Source organism: Dendrobates tinctorius, unplaced genomic scaffold (genome assembly GCF_039654945.1).
Source record: "Dendrobates tinctorius isolate UK_male_01 unplaced genomic scaffold, ASM3965494v1 ptg000024l, whole genome shotgun sequence".
Classification (NCBI taxonomy): Eukaryota; Metazoa; Chordata; class Amphibia; order Anura; family Dendrobatidae; genus Dendrobates; species Dendrobates tinctorius.
This window is the reverse complement of record NW_027361692.1, coordinates 17,883,497-17,900,937: the sequence shown is the minus strand read 5'-3', so window position 1 is coordinate 17,900,937 and position 17,441 is coordinate 17,883,497. Positions and strand designations below refer to the sequence as shown.

The 17,441-nt window shown below is 38.6% G+C and overlaps 1 protein-coding gene across 6 annotated transcripts in view; it reads left to right on the top strand.

Moving 5' to 3' along the window:
- Positions 1-17,441, top strand: part of ADGRB3 (adhesion G protein-coupled receptor B3) — a 1,461,501-nt gene that overhangs the window by 1,360,201 nt on the left and 83,859 nt on the right. For all 6 annotated transcript variants that reach the window (XM_073569395.1, XM_073569396.1, XM_073569393.1 and 3 more), the window contains one exon: positions 7,438-7,533. In XM_073569395.1, the coding sequence (XP_073425496.1) occupies positions 7,438-7,533 (96 nt within the window). The remainder of the gene's footprint in view (positions 1-7,437; positions 7,534-17,441) is intronic.

Below are 17,441 nucleotides of genomic sequence, written 5' to 3'. Positions count from 1 at the left end.
CCATAAATAGTAAATCAAACCCGCCTTTATCACCCCCTTAGTTAGGGAAAAATAATAAAATTAAAAAAAGTACGTATTTCCATTTTCCCATTAGGGTTAGGGCTAGGGCTAGGGCTAGAGCTAGGGTTAGGGCTAGGGCTAGTGTTAGGGCTAGGGTTAGAGCTAGGGCTAGGATTAGGGTTAGGGGTGTGCTGGGGTTAGAGTTGGAGTTAGAATTGGGGGGTTTCCACTGTTTGGGCACATCAGGTGCTCTCCCAACGCAACATGGCATCTGATCTCAATTACAGCCAATTCTGCGTTGAAAAAGTCAAATGGTGCTCCTTCCCTTCCAAGCTCTGCCATGCACCCAAACAGTGTTTTACCCCCACATATAGGGTATCAGCCTACTCAGGACAAATTGCAAAACAACTTTGGGGTCCAATTTCTCCTGTTACCCTTAGGAAAATAAAAAATTGGGGGCAAAAATATCATGTTTGTGGAAAAAAATATGATTTTTTTATTTTCACGCCCGGGCTTTATAAACTTCTGTGAAGCACTAGGGGGTTCAAAGTGCCCACCACACATCTAGATAAGTTCCCTAGGGGGTCTAGTTTCCAAAATGGTGTCATTTGTGGAAGGTTTCCACTGTTTAGGTACATCAGGGGCTCTCCAAAGGCAACATGACACCCGCAGACCATTCCATCAAAGTCTGCATTCCAAAACGTCACTACTTCCCTTCCGCGCCCCGACGTGTGCCCATACAGTAGTTTTCTCCCACACATGAGGTATCAGCGTACTCAGGACAAATTGGACAACAACTTTTGGGGTCCAATTTCTCCTGGTACCCTTGGGAAAATAAAAAAATTGGGGACTAAATGATCATGTTTCTGGAAAAAATATGATTTTTTTATTTTCACGCCCGGGCATTATAAACTTCTGTGAAGCCCTGGGGGGTTCAAAGTGCTCATCACACATCTAGATAAGTTTCTTGGGGGGATCTAGTTTCCAAAACGGTGTCATTTGTGGGGGGTTTCCACTGTTTTGGTACATCAGGGGCTTTACAAACGCGAACACCACAGAAAGAGGGAAAAAACCTCCAAAAATTTGGTTGAAAACCATACAGGCCCAAATGCATCTGCACTAATCCAGGGTGCAGTGGACCCAAGTAAAAATGGCAGCTGCAAAGGTGCATAAATACCAAATGAAACAGCCAGCCTACAATGACGGATTGGCCGTGTGGTACACCAGTGCAGAAAAAATAATCCGCATGTGGCAATGTTCACACAGGGAATGCAGGGCTTCTGGCTAACAACCTCTTAGTAACACCATATAGGGGGGCTGCCCAGTGCCAACTAAAATGCATCCCGTGTGAACAGAGGCCACAAGTTTGCAGAACCATTTGGGCCCAACTGCACCCTGGAAAAAATATAAAAAGTGCACAACAAACATAGCAATATATGTAAGGTATTAGTTGCTATCAAGGCCTTAATATGGAAGCTGACAAACTGCGTCAAAGTTCCTTACACTTGTCAGTCCCTACTCTAACATGAACACCACAGAAAGAGGAAAAAAACCTCCAAAAGAGGTTTTTTTTCCTCTTTCTGTGGTGTTCATGTTAGAGTAGGGACTGACAAGTGTAAGGAACTTTGACGCAGTTTGTCAGCTTCCATATTAAGGCCTTGATATCAACTAATACCTTACATATATTGCTATGTTTGTTGTGCACTTTTTATATTTTTTCCAGGGTGCAGTTGGGCCCAAATGGTTCTGCAAACTTGTGGCCTCTGTTCACACGGGGTGCATTTTAGTTGGCACTGGGCAGCCCCCCTATATGGTGTTACTAAAAGGTTGTTAGCCAGAAGCCCTGCATTCCCTGTGTGAACATTGCCACATGCGGATTATTTTTTCTGCACTGGTGTACCACACGGCCAATCCCTCATTGTAGGCTGGCTGTTTCATTTGGTATTTATGCACCTGTGCAGCTGTCATTTTTTACTTGGGTCCACTGCACCCTGGATTAGTGAAATTGCATATGAACACATGACCTTTACACAGAGAAAACCAAAAGCAAAACACAAAACAAATATCCTGGAATAAAAAAGTAAAAAAATGCTGCAAAAATTGCATGAAGGTAGTAATAATAGTAATAATAAGGGTATTTAGTTAACATAATTTTGATCAAAATAATGTAGAAGCCATCCCGCCACGTCACGGCAACCCTTGTGGGACAGTCCTAACTCTTGTATTTAAAACCTTTCCACTTGTCAAGTGACGTAAATGTGAACAAGGACAGAGGGACTGAACCACCAGTAATAGTATAGGCCAGACAGGATGGATTTTCCAACTCAGAAACAGGGCGGTCACACCCTTATATGCATAGAATGCACAATGAAACAAATGAGAAACTGGGTCTGAGCAGAAAAAGTAAATTAATGTGCATGCAAAATGAAATTGCATATGAACACATGACCTTTACACAGAGAAAACCAAAAGCAAAACACAAAACAAATATCCTGGAATAAAAAAGTAAAAAAATGCTGCAAAAATTGCATGAAGGTAGTAATAATAGTAATAATAAGGGTATTTAGTTAACATAATTTTGATCAAAATAATGTAGAAGCCATCCCGCCACGTCACGGCAACCCTTGTGGGACAGTCCTAACTCTTGTATTTAAAACCTTTCCACTTGTCAAGTGACGTAAATGTGAACAAGGACAGAGGGACTGAACCACCAGTAATAGTATAGGCCAGACAGGATGGATTTTCCAACTCAGAAACAGGGCGGTCACACCCTTATATGCATAGAATGCACAATGAAACAAATGAGAAACTGGGTCTGAGCAGAAAAAGTAAATTAATGTGCATGCAAAATGAAATTGCATATGAACACATGACCTTTACACAGAGAAAACCAAAAGCAAAACACAAAACAAATATCCTGGAATAAAAAAGTAAAAAAATGCTGCAAAAATTGCATGAAGGTAGTAATAATAGTAATAATAAGGGTATTTAGTTAACATAATTTTGATCAAAATAATGTAGAAGCCATCCCGCCACGTCACGGCAACCCTTGTGGGACAGTCCTAACTCTTGTATTTAAAACCTTTCCACTTGTCAAGTGACGTAAATGTGAACAAGGACAGAGGGACTGAACCACCAGTAATAGTATAGGCCAGACAGGATGGATTTTCCAACTCAGAAACAGGGCGGTCACACCCTTATATGCATAGAATGCACAATGAAACAAATGAGAAACTGGGTCTGAGCAGAAAAAGTAAATTAATGTGCATGCAAAATGAAATTGCATATGAACACATGACCTTTACACAGAGAAAACCAAAAGCAAAACACAAAACAAATATCCTGGAATAAAAAAGTAAAAAAATGCTGCAAAAATTGCATGAAGGTAGTAATAATAGTAATAATAAGGGTATTTAGTTAACATAATTTTGATCAAAATAATGTAGAAGCCATCCCGCCACGTCACGGCAACCCTTGTGGGACAGTCCTAACTCTTGTATTTAAAACCTTTCCACTTGTCAAGTGACGTAAATGTGAACAAGGACAGAGGGACTGAACCACCAGTAATAGTATAGGCCAGACAGGATGGATTTTCCAACTCAGAAACAGGGCGGTCACACCCTTATATGCATAGAATGCACAATGAAACAAATGAGAAACTGGGTCTGAGCAGAAAAAGTAAATTAATGTGCATGCAAAATGAAATTGCATATGAACACATGACCTTTACACAGAGAAAACCAAAAGCAAAACACAAAACAAATATCCTGGAATAAAAAAGTAAAAAAATGCTGCAAAAATTGCATGAAGGTAGTAATAATAGTAATAATAAGGGTATTTAGTTAACATAATTTTGATCAAAATAATGTAGAAGCCATCCCGCCACGTCACGGCAACCCTTGTGGGACAGTCCTAACTCTTGTATTTAAAACCTTTCCACTTGTCAAGTGACGTAAATGTGAACAAGGACAGAGGGACTGAACCACCAGTAATAGTATAGGCCAGACAGGATGGATTTTCCAACTCAGAAACAGGGCGGTCACACCCTTATATGCATAGAATGCACAATGAAACAAATGAGAAACTGGGTCTGAGCAGAAAAAGTAAATTAATGTGCATGCAAAATGAAATTGCATATGAACACATGACCTTTACACAGAGAAAACCAAAAGCAAAACACAAAACAAATATCCTGGAATAAAAAAGTAAAAAAATGCTGCAAAAATTGCATGAAGGTAGTAATAATAGTAATAATAAGGGTATTTAGTTAACATAATTTTGATCAAAATAATGTTAACTAAATACCCTTATTATTACTATTATTACTACCTTCATGCAATTTTTGCAGCATTTTTTTACTTTTTTATTCCAGGATATTTGTTTTGTGTTTTGCTTTTGGTTTTCTCTGTGTAAAGGTCATGTGTTCATATGCAATTTCATTTTGCATGCACATTAATTTACTTTTTCTGCTCAGACCCAGTTTCTCATTTGTTTCATTGTGCATTCTATGCATATAAGGGTGTGACCGCCCTGTTTCTGAGTTGGAAAATCCATCCTGTCTGGCCTATACTATTACTGGTGGTTCAGTCCCTCTGTCCTTGTTCACATTTACGTCACTTGACAAGTGGAAAGGTTTTAAATACAAGAGTTAGGACTGTCCCACAAGGGTTGCCGTGACGTGGCGGGATGGCTTCTACATTATTTTGATCAAAATTATGTTAACTAAATACCCTTATTATTACTATTATTACTACCTTCATGCAATTTTTGCAGCATTTTTTTACTTTTTTATTCCAGGATATTTGTTTTGTGTTTTGCTTTTGGTTTTCTCTGTGTAAAGGTCATGTGTTCATATGCAATTTCATTTTGCATGCACATTAATTTACTTTTTCTGCTCAGACCCAGTTTCTCATTTGTTTCATTGTGCATTCTATGCATATAAGGGTGTGACCGCCCTGTTTCTGAGTTGGAAAATCCATCCTGTCTGGCCTATACTATTACTGGTGGTTCAGTCCCTCTGTCCTTGTTCACATTTACGTCACTTGACAAGTGGAAAGGTTTTAAATACAAGAGTTAGGACTGTCCCACAAGGGTTGCCGTGACGTGGCGGGATGGCTTCTACATTATTTTGATCAAAATTATGTTAACTAAATACCCTTATTATTACTATTATTACTACCTTCATGCAATTTTTGCAGCATTTTTTTACTTTTTTATTCCAGGATATTTGTTTTGTGTTTTGCTTTTGGTTTTCTCTGTGTAAAGGTCATGTGTTCATATGCAATTTCATTTTGCATGCACATTAATTTACTTTTTCTGCTCAGACCCAGTTTCTCATTTGTTTCATTGTGCATTCTATGCATATAAGGGTGTGACCGCCCTGTTTCTGAGTTGGAAAATCCATCCTGTCTGGCCTATACTATTACTGGTGGTTCAGTCCCTCTGTCCTTGTTCACATTTACGTCACTTGACAAGTGGAAAGGTTTTAAATACAAGAGTTAGGACTGTCCCACAAGGGTTGCCGTGACGTGGCGGGATGGCTTCTACATTATTTTGATCAAAATTATGTTAACTAAATACCCTTATTATTACTATTATTACTACCTTCATGCAATTTTTGCAGCATTTTTTTACTTTTTTATTCCAGGATATTTGTTTTGTGTTTTGCTTTTGGTTTACCCTGGATTAGTGCAGATGCATTTGGGCCTGTCTGCTTTACAAACGCGACATGGTGTCCAATCTCAATTCCAGCCAAAAACGTCAAATGGCGCTGCTTCCCTTCCGAGCTCTGCCATGTGCCCAAATAGTCATTTACACCCACATATGGGGTATCAGCGTGCTCAGGACAAATTGCACAATAGCTTTTAGGGTCCTGTTACCCTTGGGAAAATAAAAATTGGGGGTGAAAAGATCATTTTTGTGGAAAAAATATGATTTTTTAATTGTACTGCTGTACGTTATAAACTTCTGTGAAGCCCTTGTGGGTTCAAAGTTCTCACCACATATCTAGATAAGTTCCTTGGGGGGGTCTAGTTTCCAAAATGGGGTCACTTGTGGGGGGTTTCCACTGTTTAGGTACATCAGGGGCTCTCCAAACGTGACATGGCATCCAATCTGAATTCCAGCCAATTTTGCATTGAAAAAGTCAAACGGCACTCCTTCCCTTCTGAGCTCTGCCATGCACCGAAACAGTGGTTCCCCCCACATATCAGGTATCAGCGTACTCAGGACAAATTTCACAATAACTTTTTCAGTCCAATTTCTCCTGTTACCCTTGGTAAAATAAAAAAAATTGAACCTGAAGTGTTTTTTTTTTTTTTTGTGAAAAAAAGTTAAATGTTCATTTTTTTTAAAATATTCAAAAAATTCCTGTGAAGCACCTGAAGGGTTAATAAACTTCTTGAATGCTTGAATGTGGTTTTGAGCACCTTAAGGGGTGCAGTTTTTAGAATAGTGTCACTTTTGGGTATTTTCTATCATATAGACCCCTCAAAGTTGCTTCAAATGTGATGTGGTCCGTAAAAATAAAATGGTGTTGCAAAAATGAGAAATCGCTAGTCAACTTTTAATCCTTATAACTTTCTAACAAAAAAAAATTTTGGTTCCAAAATTGTGCTGATGTAAATTAAGCATGTGGGAAATGTTACTTATTAAGTTTTTTTTGTGTGCCATATCTCTGTGATTTAAGGACATAAAAATTCAAAGTTGGAAAATTGCAAAATTTTCAAAATTTTCGCCAAATTTCCATTTCTTTCACAAATAAACACAAGTTATTTGAATGAAATTTTACCACTAACATGAAGTACAATATGTCACATGTCACGAGAAAGCAGTGTCGGAATCACCGAGATCCATGGAAGCATTTCAGAGTTATTACCCCATAAAGGGACAGTGGTCAGAATTGTAAAAATTGGCCTGGGAGTTAACGTGCAAACCACCCTTGGTAGTGAAGGGGTTAAGATAAATGTAGTATTGCCACTGATCCTAGCCTCCAGGGTAACAATTCTAGTGGATGTTCGCATTTAATGTTACTATTCAATGCACAGTCAGGTATGTGGAGGATGGAGCTTTGAATTTCTGGAAAATGTATTGGCATGTCTACAATCTCAAGGTGTTTGTGCATTGTTCTGAAGAACAGAGCAAATTTATGTGTCACAGAGCTCACCTGGTGACCAGCTGTACATAGGAAAAAGACTTTGATCAAGGAAAGTAATCATAAATGATATACCAGGGACTTGGGCAATACTGAATCTGATGGGATATTATACTACTGTCTTGTACTTGATTATTAAAGTTTCTGTGTTATCAAATGCCAGAATAAATGTATTTCACTCTCCTATAGCAATTGTATTCAGAGATCAGAAAATTCTACTAGTATTGTGTTATATAGACTAATCATTTAAATGTTAAATAAAATACTGTAACAATTTTTTGTAGGTCCAAGATGCTTTTAGATGTCGACTGAGAAACTGCCAAGATCCAATTAATGCAGACTCATCAAGTTCTTTTCCCAATGGACATGCGCAAATCATGGTTAGCTCTATTTTTTTTATAATTATAATATTTGCCTAAGATATTTAATGTACTACAGATAAAGAGGTCAGGTATGTGCAAAAAATAATCTTCTGAAATTGTTCATAGAGTAAATGGAAGGGGTTTCCACGGTTAGAAAATAAGATCTGTTTGTTTTTTTATTTGTTTTTTTTTCTCCAAACCTACCCATGTATTTATCTGGCTTTATGGTGCACGTGTATTCATTTAACTGGGAAAAACCTGTAATTCCAGATCCAGCTTGTGGACAAATGCTGAGATTTTTGTATATATAATAAAGATATCCCTTTTTTTAATCTTTACAACTCATTTAATGTACCAAGATCAATAGTTTCGTGCCAGATAAACTTACTAATTAATTCAATATGTGAAATTGTCTCTTTAATCTGATATAATGTATTGATGTTTATTGCTATTACTATCAGAGATCTAGATTGTATAGAACGCTAACAATGCGCTTATTTATAGCGGGACAGAAGAATGTCAGCCATCTTAGGGTATGCTCCCACGGTCAGTAAATGCTGCGGGATGGATACTGCGTTCATCCGCAACATTCAACCCGCAGCGTCCAGATGTTACAGCATAGTGGATGGGTTTTCATGAAATCCCATCTCCTCTATGTGTGCAAGGATGCCTCCGGCTTCCCTGCATAGATGCACATGTCGTGCATCTTTCCAGTCCACAACATGTCTATTTATCTTGCGGAGACCCTCAGTCTCCGCAAGATAAAGTCACCCGTACAGTGTAATGGGACGTGGTGATTCTGCATTGTTCAATGAAGATATGCAAAGCCAGCAGTGCTTTTGACACAGCGGACATGTGCAGCGTCCAATGTGCTGCCGTTTTCTGCCCGTGGGAACATACCCTTATAGATCCAAATGGGGCCAGACTCAGAATTAAGGTGCATTTACACATCCATGTGAATGTCTGTGTGTTGCCTTTTTTATTAGACAGCACACAGACCACCGGAGAACCTTCTATACTGCTCCTGAACATCAGATAGACATAGGACATACTCTGAGTTTCACGGATCTCGTTTTTTTGGATCTGTGATTTTCACGAAGGTGTGAATAGGTCTGCGCGGCTCTATAGTTCCGAGTACTGGTTGATGAAAAATCAGACATCTCTCGGACAATTCGCATGAATTTGTGTATGCACCCTTAGTTCAGGTAGATTTTAAATGTTACTTGAAAAACAGCATGATCTAAAAAATATCTTTGTCTTGACTGTTACAAAGCAAAAAAAATTGAAAGAACATTAATTGAAGTAACAATAATTAAATATCTACAGAATTAATAAAAGCAAACATAGAAGAAGACATTTGCAAAGACTGTCAAATCCCTGATTAATATATAGAAATGCAAGATATTGTACTGGTCAGAATGAATCAAAATGGACAAGTGATATCATTTTATCCAACTGCCTGCAATGTAACCAAGAAAAAACTGTACTCTCTATACTATTTAATATAGGTGGTGTAGCAAAGCCAGGTAAGAGTGGGTTAAATCCTAGCACTGTAAGTCTTAATTAGGTGCACATGACTTGCTTTAACTAAGAGCCAGGGCCTGTGTTCAGTAGGTGTCAGTTTACTGAATGAGTTAAGTGTGCTACTGGTGAGTGTCCAGCCAAAATGTGAGCTGAGAGAGAGAAGGAGACATGCCGGGGTCTCTCTCTGAATGGAGACTGCACTAAGCAGCTGTAGAGAACCATGTAGAAGCTGCAGCATGTTCAGTGTAAACTATGCACAGAGTTGAACATTTCTATTTGGTGCTGTAAGCTGCTGGATCTCAGGCTGAAGGGATACAGCACCTGGTGGGATCTTGACTCTTCTGTGTATGAAGTCTGCTGCAAGGGAAAGGACTGTAATCTGTTTGGATGAGCGCTCACTGACATATGTATCATGATTAAATGCCCAGACCATGTGCAGATAACCACAAGTGTCACTGGTTGCTTTGGACAATTGTTGTTTTGTTTGACTGAGCTGGGGCTAGCTTAGCCGTTTGTGAGTAGACATGGTCTGTTCTGTTTAGTTGGCGCCTGGACACGGCTAGGGATTTATGCTTATGACTTTGTTTTGGTGATGGGCAACCTGTGGAAAGCGATAAACACTACACATGTTTAGGCAAAAACTGCATTGCCTGTGTGAATGCTACCTAATGCCTACCAGAGAGAGTGAACCCCTACAGTGGTTACAGTATATAGAAATAAATATTAGTACATTTGAGACGTTACTTTACCATTGTTAACAGTGCATACTATTCTGGAGCACAAAGTTGCCTATTGTCTTAAAGGAAATAAAATCACACTTCTACACTGCAAGCAAAGTATACAGTTGCTTGCAGCTTTCTGATTACTGAGGGTCGTAGCTGTCAAGCTTTCATCAACCACAGCAAAATAATGAAATATTACTGATAAACTCATAATGCAGAGAATTTTTAACGCATCACTCCAGCGTTTTTTTATTACATTGCTGGAGAGGAGCTACTAATCTAATTTTCCTGCCCCTAGTCTTATAGACTTGCCAGCTCCCGTCTTCATCTGAAATTGGCACTGCTCCAGTTGGTCTTCTGCATGTTGTGATCTGCCGACTATCTAGTGTTTGCTGGGTGATCTGAAAACCACAACTTATTGTAAGTCTATGAGAGCCACTACAAGGCCAGAACGAGAGATTCACAGACTTACATTGAAAGCTTGTGACTTTTATCTTAGAATTATGGTATGTCAGAAGTTGCAGACACAAGATGGTGATGTAGGGCCCCTGGGAAGAGCAGAAGACATTTGGTTCCATGCTTTCTAGAGAAGAGCGGATCAAGTGAAATTCAAATTCATCTGTTTGTGCAGATTTTCTGTGGAAATTCAAGTTATTCCTTGCAAATGAAATATCCCTTATTATGCTATGTGGTCCTAATGGACTTCAGAGCATATAGAATAGTAAGATATAAATAATAAAGATACTTATACTCCCCTTTTCTTGCCTCTCCATTCCTCTCCGTCACCCATTCGGTCCTCGTTGCAGCTCTTCACACTAGCAAGCATTTTTGAAGTCACGATGTCATGGCGTCGCAATGTGAGCCTTGACCTTGCGAGTGCATGTGCAGAACCATCCTTGGCCTCATCAGAGCCATAATTCCCAGTTTATAGTGAAGATGCCTGGGGATTCAGTGCTCAGGACAGCGATCAAAAGGTTCAGCGAGGACTAGATGGGTGACGGTGAGTAGCAGAGGGGAGGGAGATCTGAACGGTTAAGTGAGTATAATTTTTTAATAAATCTTTTGATGATTCCTTATAATTCTGCAAAATGGCTGCTAGATTCCACCAGTTTACAAAATCTGCTCAGAAGCAAATGACAAAAAAAAGAACTTTTTTCAAATGCAAAATTTTGTAAAATTCAAAGTAGAATTCAATTCCACTGGAATATAGTCATTAATTTCTGATGCTGTTTTCTTCTCCATTCTATTCTTTCTCCTCCGCTATTCACAAAAACATATAATAGTTGTCACTAGCGATGAGCGCGTATACTCACTGTTTGCTCGGGTTTTCCTGAGCATGCTCGGGTGTCCTCTGAGTATTTTGGTGTGCTCGGAGATTTAGTTTTTGTCGATGCAGCTGCATGATTTGCGGCTACTAGACAGCCTGAATACATGTGGGGATTCCCTAACAAACAGGCAATCCCCACATGTATTCAGGCTGGCTAGCAGCCAAAAATCATGCAGCTATGGCGATAAAAACTAAATTTCCGAGCACGCCAAAATACTCGGAGATCACCCGAGCAACGAGTATACTCACTCATCACTAGTTGTCACCATTGCAATAGAAAAGTGCTACTGATTTTGGCCCCATTTAATACACTAAAACTAACCTTTTAGCAAGGCTCCACACATTTTTCTTCAATCTTGTCATGACCTTGACGAATATTGCATAGAATTAACAGATTTTATATGTGGAATATAATTAGGCATTATTCTGCCAACATTGATAGTGCCAAAATTGGATTATGACATTTCTATGATTTTATGGGCTACATTACAATAAAGTCTCCAAAATAGATGCCTCAACTAATTGGAAATAGCATAAATACGTAACCAAGTTCCATTTTGTTCCAACCAGTCCATAGATATTATAATAGAAGCAGAATAATATTACTTTGACAACCATGTTTGTCAGGTTTGTGGCACCTTGTCAAGATGTCTGGATTTGACATCAACCCGTCCTCAGATAATGCTTTACCCAATGGTACGGTCTTATGGGGACAACTTACATTACAAATGGAACTTGAAAGTGACAGGAATTTATGTTTGTGAATGCAGGGTATCTGTCATCAAAATGAATCCGCCTGTCATTCTCAATAAGTAATAATGTGAAGATTTCATTTTAGGAAATTGCTCTGCTCCCAGAAGTATCGGGCTATTTCTAGAAATGATACTGTGATCACAAAAATGCCACAGTGGATTTCAGTGTACTGTAATTTGCAGGATTTCTGGAACATTCAGAGGGTAATAAAAAAAGAAAGAAATGGATAAAGAAATTACAATTTACCATATATTTATATAATAGTGTAGAATATTAGAAATTGCCTATGAAGAACAAAGGGTGCACAATATGCAAAGGCAAGTAGAGTGGTAAGCTGAAGATTCGCGGCTTCTCAAAGCAGAGATGTGAAGACAAATTCTCAGTAATGAATTGTAATTGACTTTAATTAGGAAATACTTCATGTATTCATAGCGCTAATGAATAAAAATTACCTTTGAATGCTTTACCTGATATTAAGAACTTATTGTCTGTCATACAGCAAAGGTTGTACGCTTGGTGTGTGCAATGATTGGGGTGAGTTAAAAGGACATATTATCTGGAAAACATTATTAACTCTGGGTAGTCAGTGGAGGTTAGGTATGGTTTGCGACAGTGATTCTATATTACATCATATATTTCGTATTTTAGCATATATTCTGGGGAAACCCCTTTGTCTTTTGTCAACTTTCACACATATTGCACTGCAGTGACAGTTATTAAGATTTTATTACATTTCATTCAACAAAATCCTTAACATAGGGTTCATGCATCATTAAAGGAAATCTATCGGCAGGTTTTTGCTATGTAATCTGAAAACATGATGTAGGAGTTAAAGCACAGATTTCAGCAATTCCTTTCCAAGGTTTTGTCTGCTTGCAATGACAGTTTTAGCACTAGGAGCTCATCGCTGTTGGGACACAGCAGCACATGCCTCCTGCTCTGGCAACGCGCCCTCCTGTGATAGGCACCTCACTGTCTATGGACTTTGTACATACAGAGCCTGGTGTGGGTGGGGTTAGCTTCCTCAGCTCTGCTTCTTTGCTAAATCTTAAACCTCTGATTATATCAGAATGGCTGCACCCAGTAAAGTAAGTGATACATTAATGGATTCAGGGTCTCTTTGCCTATACTAGGCTGCTCTAAGATGAGGTAGCAAAAATCTGCTGACAGATCCACTTTACATTGATCTCTTAGGCCTGATGAGGCTGAAACACAGTCTGAGAATTCATATCATAAATAATGTATCATTCACTTTCAAATTCTTTCCCTCCTAAGCCCAGGTTATAAAACTTCTAAAAATAAAATATTGCCATTCTGAAATTGTTTTTGACAGTAATCAGCCTCATCGGGTCTAATAGATCTGTGTAATATTGCATGAAGTTTGTATTGAGAAATGTGGTGATAGATCCACTTTAAAGGTAATCTTTTACCAGGTTTTTGTAATGTAATTTGAGAGCAGCAAAATGTAGATATAGCATTGTTAATGCCAATGTCAGAGTATGACAGCAGCATTTAACAGGTTTCCAATCGTGGGCGCCACTCCACACCAAGCTCGATTATTAGAGGCAGGTGCTGGCTGTAACTTACAGCCATTACCTGCCGGATATGGGGCAAGCTTACCCCGTGAGCCCACTCCATACACATGCTTCCAACTTGTGCTGTACATGCATGGCGCATGTCGTGAAGGGGTTGATATACTACTAATCCATGTAGGAAAAAAACTAGAAAGTTGATGCAAAGTAAGAAACGTACTAATTTTCATAAGCAAAGTAAGTTGACTGACATAGCGCGGAAAATGATAATTTCCCTCCTAAGAATGATTCACCAGAAAAGTTCTTGAGAGCTGTATATTAGAGTAATTATAACATGTCACTGTAATGCTGGTTTATTAAATGTCACTTACAGCCAATGTACTTCTGGGAATAAGTGTCACACACTTCATTAGGAGGCAAAAACCTATTATCCATACCTAGGGACAAAATAACAAAGGCAAAAAATGATTCACATAATAAGTAGAGTAAAATTATTCGGCTGTACTTTAAAGAAATTTTATTTTTATTTTAAAGAAGAAAAACAGTAGAGCTTCACTACAATACAATATTAAATGCTTTGTAACATAGAAAGGAAATCAAGTCTAAAGCAGCCTGCATTGTGAATCTAAGGGCGGGGGAGGATGTATTGGAAAGTAATGAGGCAGACATTACTTAGAAGTAGACACAGGAGGTTGACAGCAATTAAAGGTACTGTACTAATGCATAAAAAAGACATGGAAATGAAACAGAGCCATACACCATATTTAAAGTAAAACAGTAGAAATATATTTAAAGGTGTTTCCTATTAAAATAATGCTTTGCATTTTCTCCAGTTTTTTGTCATGAATACCTGTCAATTAGTGACTTTTTGATTTGCAACCAATTAACCAAACCATTAGAACCTTTTTAAAAGTTGTCTTTTGCGGTTTAATTTTCAGTTTTTTATTTTTTGGTCAGTATGGCTTTTACAGATGTTTTAGACTGATTTGACCATTTTTAAAAAGTTGTAATATTGATTGAAGGACTACTTCAGACCCACCCCTCCCCCCAGAGTGATTTTGCAAAATGAGTATCTTTTTACTCTAAAAAGTTACACAACAGGTCAAATAGCAATTTTGATTTTGGCACATATGCCATTTGGCTTGAAAAATGGTAACAGAAACCACAAGACAAAAACAAAAATTACTTAAAGGGAATCTGTCACCCCTTTTTTGAGATATCATATAATGATATCATTCAATTGTGTGTCACATAAGGATTCTCTTAGTACTTTTGCTTCCCCCTGACCCCGCCCCTTTCATGCATAAATACCTTTTTTATATCGGTTCAAATGTATGTAAACTGCCGCTGTCCGGTCTGCTGGGCGGGGCTTATTTACCTGCTCTCCCCCCCTGTCTTGCTCTACGCATTTCTTCTTGTATAGAGCAAGGCAGGGAGGGGGGAGCAGTTGAATAAGCCCCGCCCAGCGGACCGGACTGTGGCAGTTTACATCCATCTGAACCGATATAAAAAAGGTATTTATGCATGAAAGGTGCGGTGTCAGGGGGAAGCAAAAGTGCTAGGAGAATCCTGATGTGACACACAATTGAATGATGTCATTATATGATATCTCAAAAAAGGGGTGACAGATTCCCTTTAAAGAAAAACACATATAATGACTGACTGTGCTAACTGCATGGCAATTTCATGAAAGCAATCTAACCTTTACAATGGCATGCATGGAATTGGCTCAATATAAAGACGATTGGCTGTTTTCCTTCTACGTCTCAGAGATGCTGACGCCATCTAAATGTTATGCTGTTACCTGGTATATTATAGCTGCTATGGGGTCTAGGAGCCTAAACGTGGCATATCTCTGCTTAGAATTGATGTGTGGTGGTGCTAACTATTGATATGACAATATGATTATTGAATATTACTATATTACTATTGAATATGACTATTAATCAAAGTAAATAACTATTGGCCGAATGCTTCTTCGGACAAAAATCTATTCCTCCTGAACTCCCACATGCACAATCTGGCAGTGTCTCATGTTCCTTGAAAACAAAGCTTTGGGAGCTGAAATTTTGATCCTTTTTTCCTGTTATGATCTGTTGGTATAGAGTCAATAGGCTCTCATACCCAAAAGATGATCAGAGTGCATTGCCGAAACCAGTGGGTTTAACTGACTTTAATGTGTAAGGACACCATATGGCTGCTGATGTTGGGATGTTTATTGACTTTCACACTAAAATTGTGTGATTAAATAATATGTAGACTATCCTCCTACAAAATACACAAAATAGATCATTTAAGAAAACTTCATTTTGGGATTGTGTTATCTCGCCAGTGGTAACTGCAGGGGACATGTGGTAGTTACAGAATATAACCATGACAGCTTATCTCTATTGGTGCTAGGAAAGAGAATTGAACAGTATTTTTTAGAGGAGACAGTGCGTTTGCATATGAAATAAGAGGTCCCCTCTAGCTACTTAAAACCCCATGTTCCTTTACTGAATTGTCAGATAAGTTAGTACTGTAAAGTGCTTTTATCATCTGGCTTAAAGAGGATTGCATGCTTATCGTCTTGTCAGAAGTAATTTGAAAAAGTTATTATGTTAGACATTTTTGTTGAGTAGTGTTGTAAAATGCAGAAAATAAAGGAGCAAGCAGAAAGACTCTTTCTAAATATTTTTTCTGTACACTAATATGTACATATTGAAAGCCGGAAGCAACAGAATTTAATTCTGGGCCACAACTCAGTGCTTCCCCTAGTGGTAGATTAGAACATTCCATGAGATGGCCACATGAGCGCAATAGAACCACGCCAATTAAAATTTCAATATTTCCACTCGGTCCGCAAACGTTTGTTTTTATGCTGTCAATTAAAATAACATATCACTGAATTACTTGTGGAATTTCATTATTAAGGATATAAAACAACACAATTTATAGCTAACCCTAAAGTGGGAACAATGGCTACTGGTGGAATAAAAATGAAGGCGATAGTTGCAGTGTAATTAAAATGAGATCCATATGGCGTAGAGGGTAGCAACTAGAAGATTTAATAAGTATTTTCTGTATGGTGGACTGGCTTGATTACTAATATTCATCTTGCATGTCACAGTCGGGCTTCTGCGCTGCCGCGTAGTTAATGCCTTCTGCCTGCCTTCACCTCTGTCTTCCAGATAAATGTTGCCATAAATTTCTCGGCATTCAATTTCAGTGAAACCTGTTATCATATTTGTTTGGCAGGGATATGTAGATGCTGTAAACAACCCTGCTAGTCATTGAACACTGCTAAGTGTAATCTCTTTAACTATACTAAAATATTTCAGTGTGCCATACATCAAAGTAAAACGTGCATGAGATAGGGGTTTATCTTGAAAGGCTGAATTTGTACCACTAAAGAAAAAATAATAAATATATAGTTTTTTTTTTGAACATTGAATATTTCTTGACTTACATTACTGTCCATTTCATGTCATGATAATTATTGCCTATGAGGTGACATATTAAAAATCATCAATAGTCTGACTTACTGTAAAGGGGTTGTCCACTACTACGTCAACCCCTTCTTAAACTAATTCTTTGACCCCGATAAAATAATGAAGACTATGCTCACCTCCCGTGCCAGCTCTGTTCCCGCGGTGTCAGCACTCGCGGTCCTGGGGCTGTGATGCGGTGCTGTGACACGTGATGCCGGCACCCAATCAGCACTGGCGTCACTGTCCCCGCCTTTGGACAAACTGAACATAAAGAGGAAGTCTGAGATCAGCTGATCCTGGACTGCCTCTTCATGTTCAGTTCATATGAAGGCGGGGACAGTGACACCAGTGCTGATTGGGTGCCGGCATCACGTGTCACAACACCGCATAACAGCCACAGGGAAAGCAAGAGCCAACATTGCAGGAATGGTGCTAACACAGGAGATGAGTATAGGCTTTAAAGGGCCAAACATTTAGTTGAAGAAGGCGTTGTCTTAGTAGTGGACAACCCCTTTAAAGATAAGCTCCAATTTTTGCATGATATCAGAATTGCATTGAATATTATATATTTGTGTAGTCTTCACTTAAAAGGAAACCT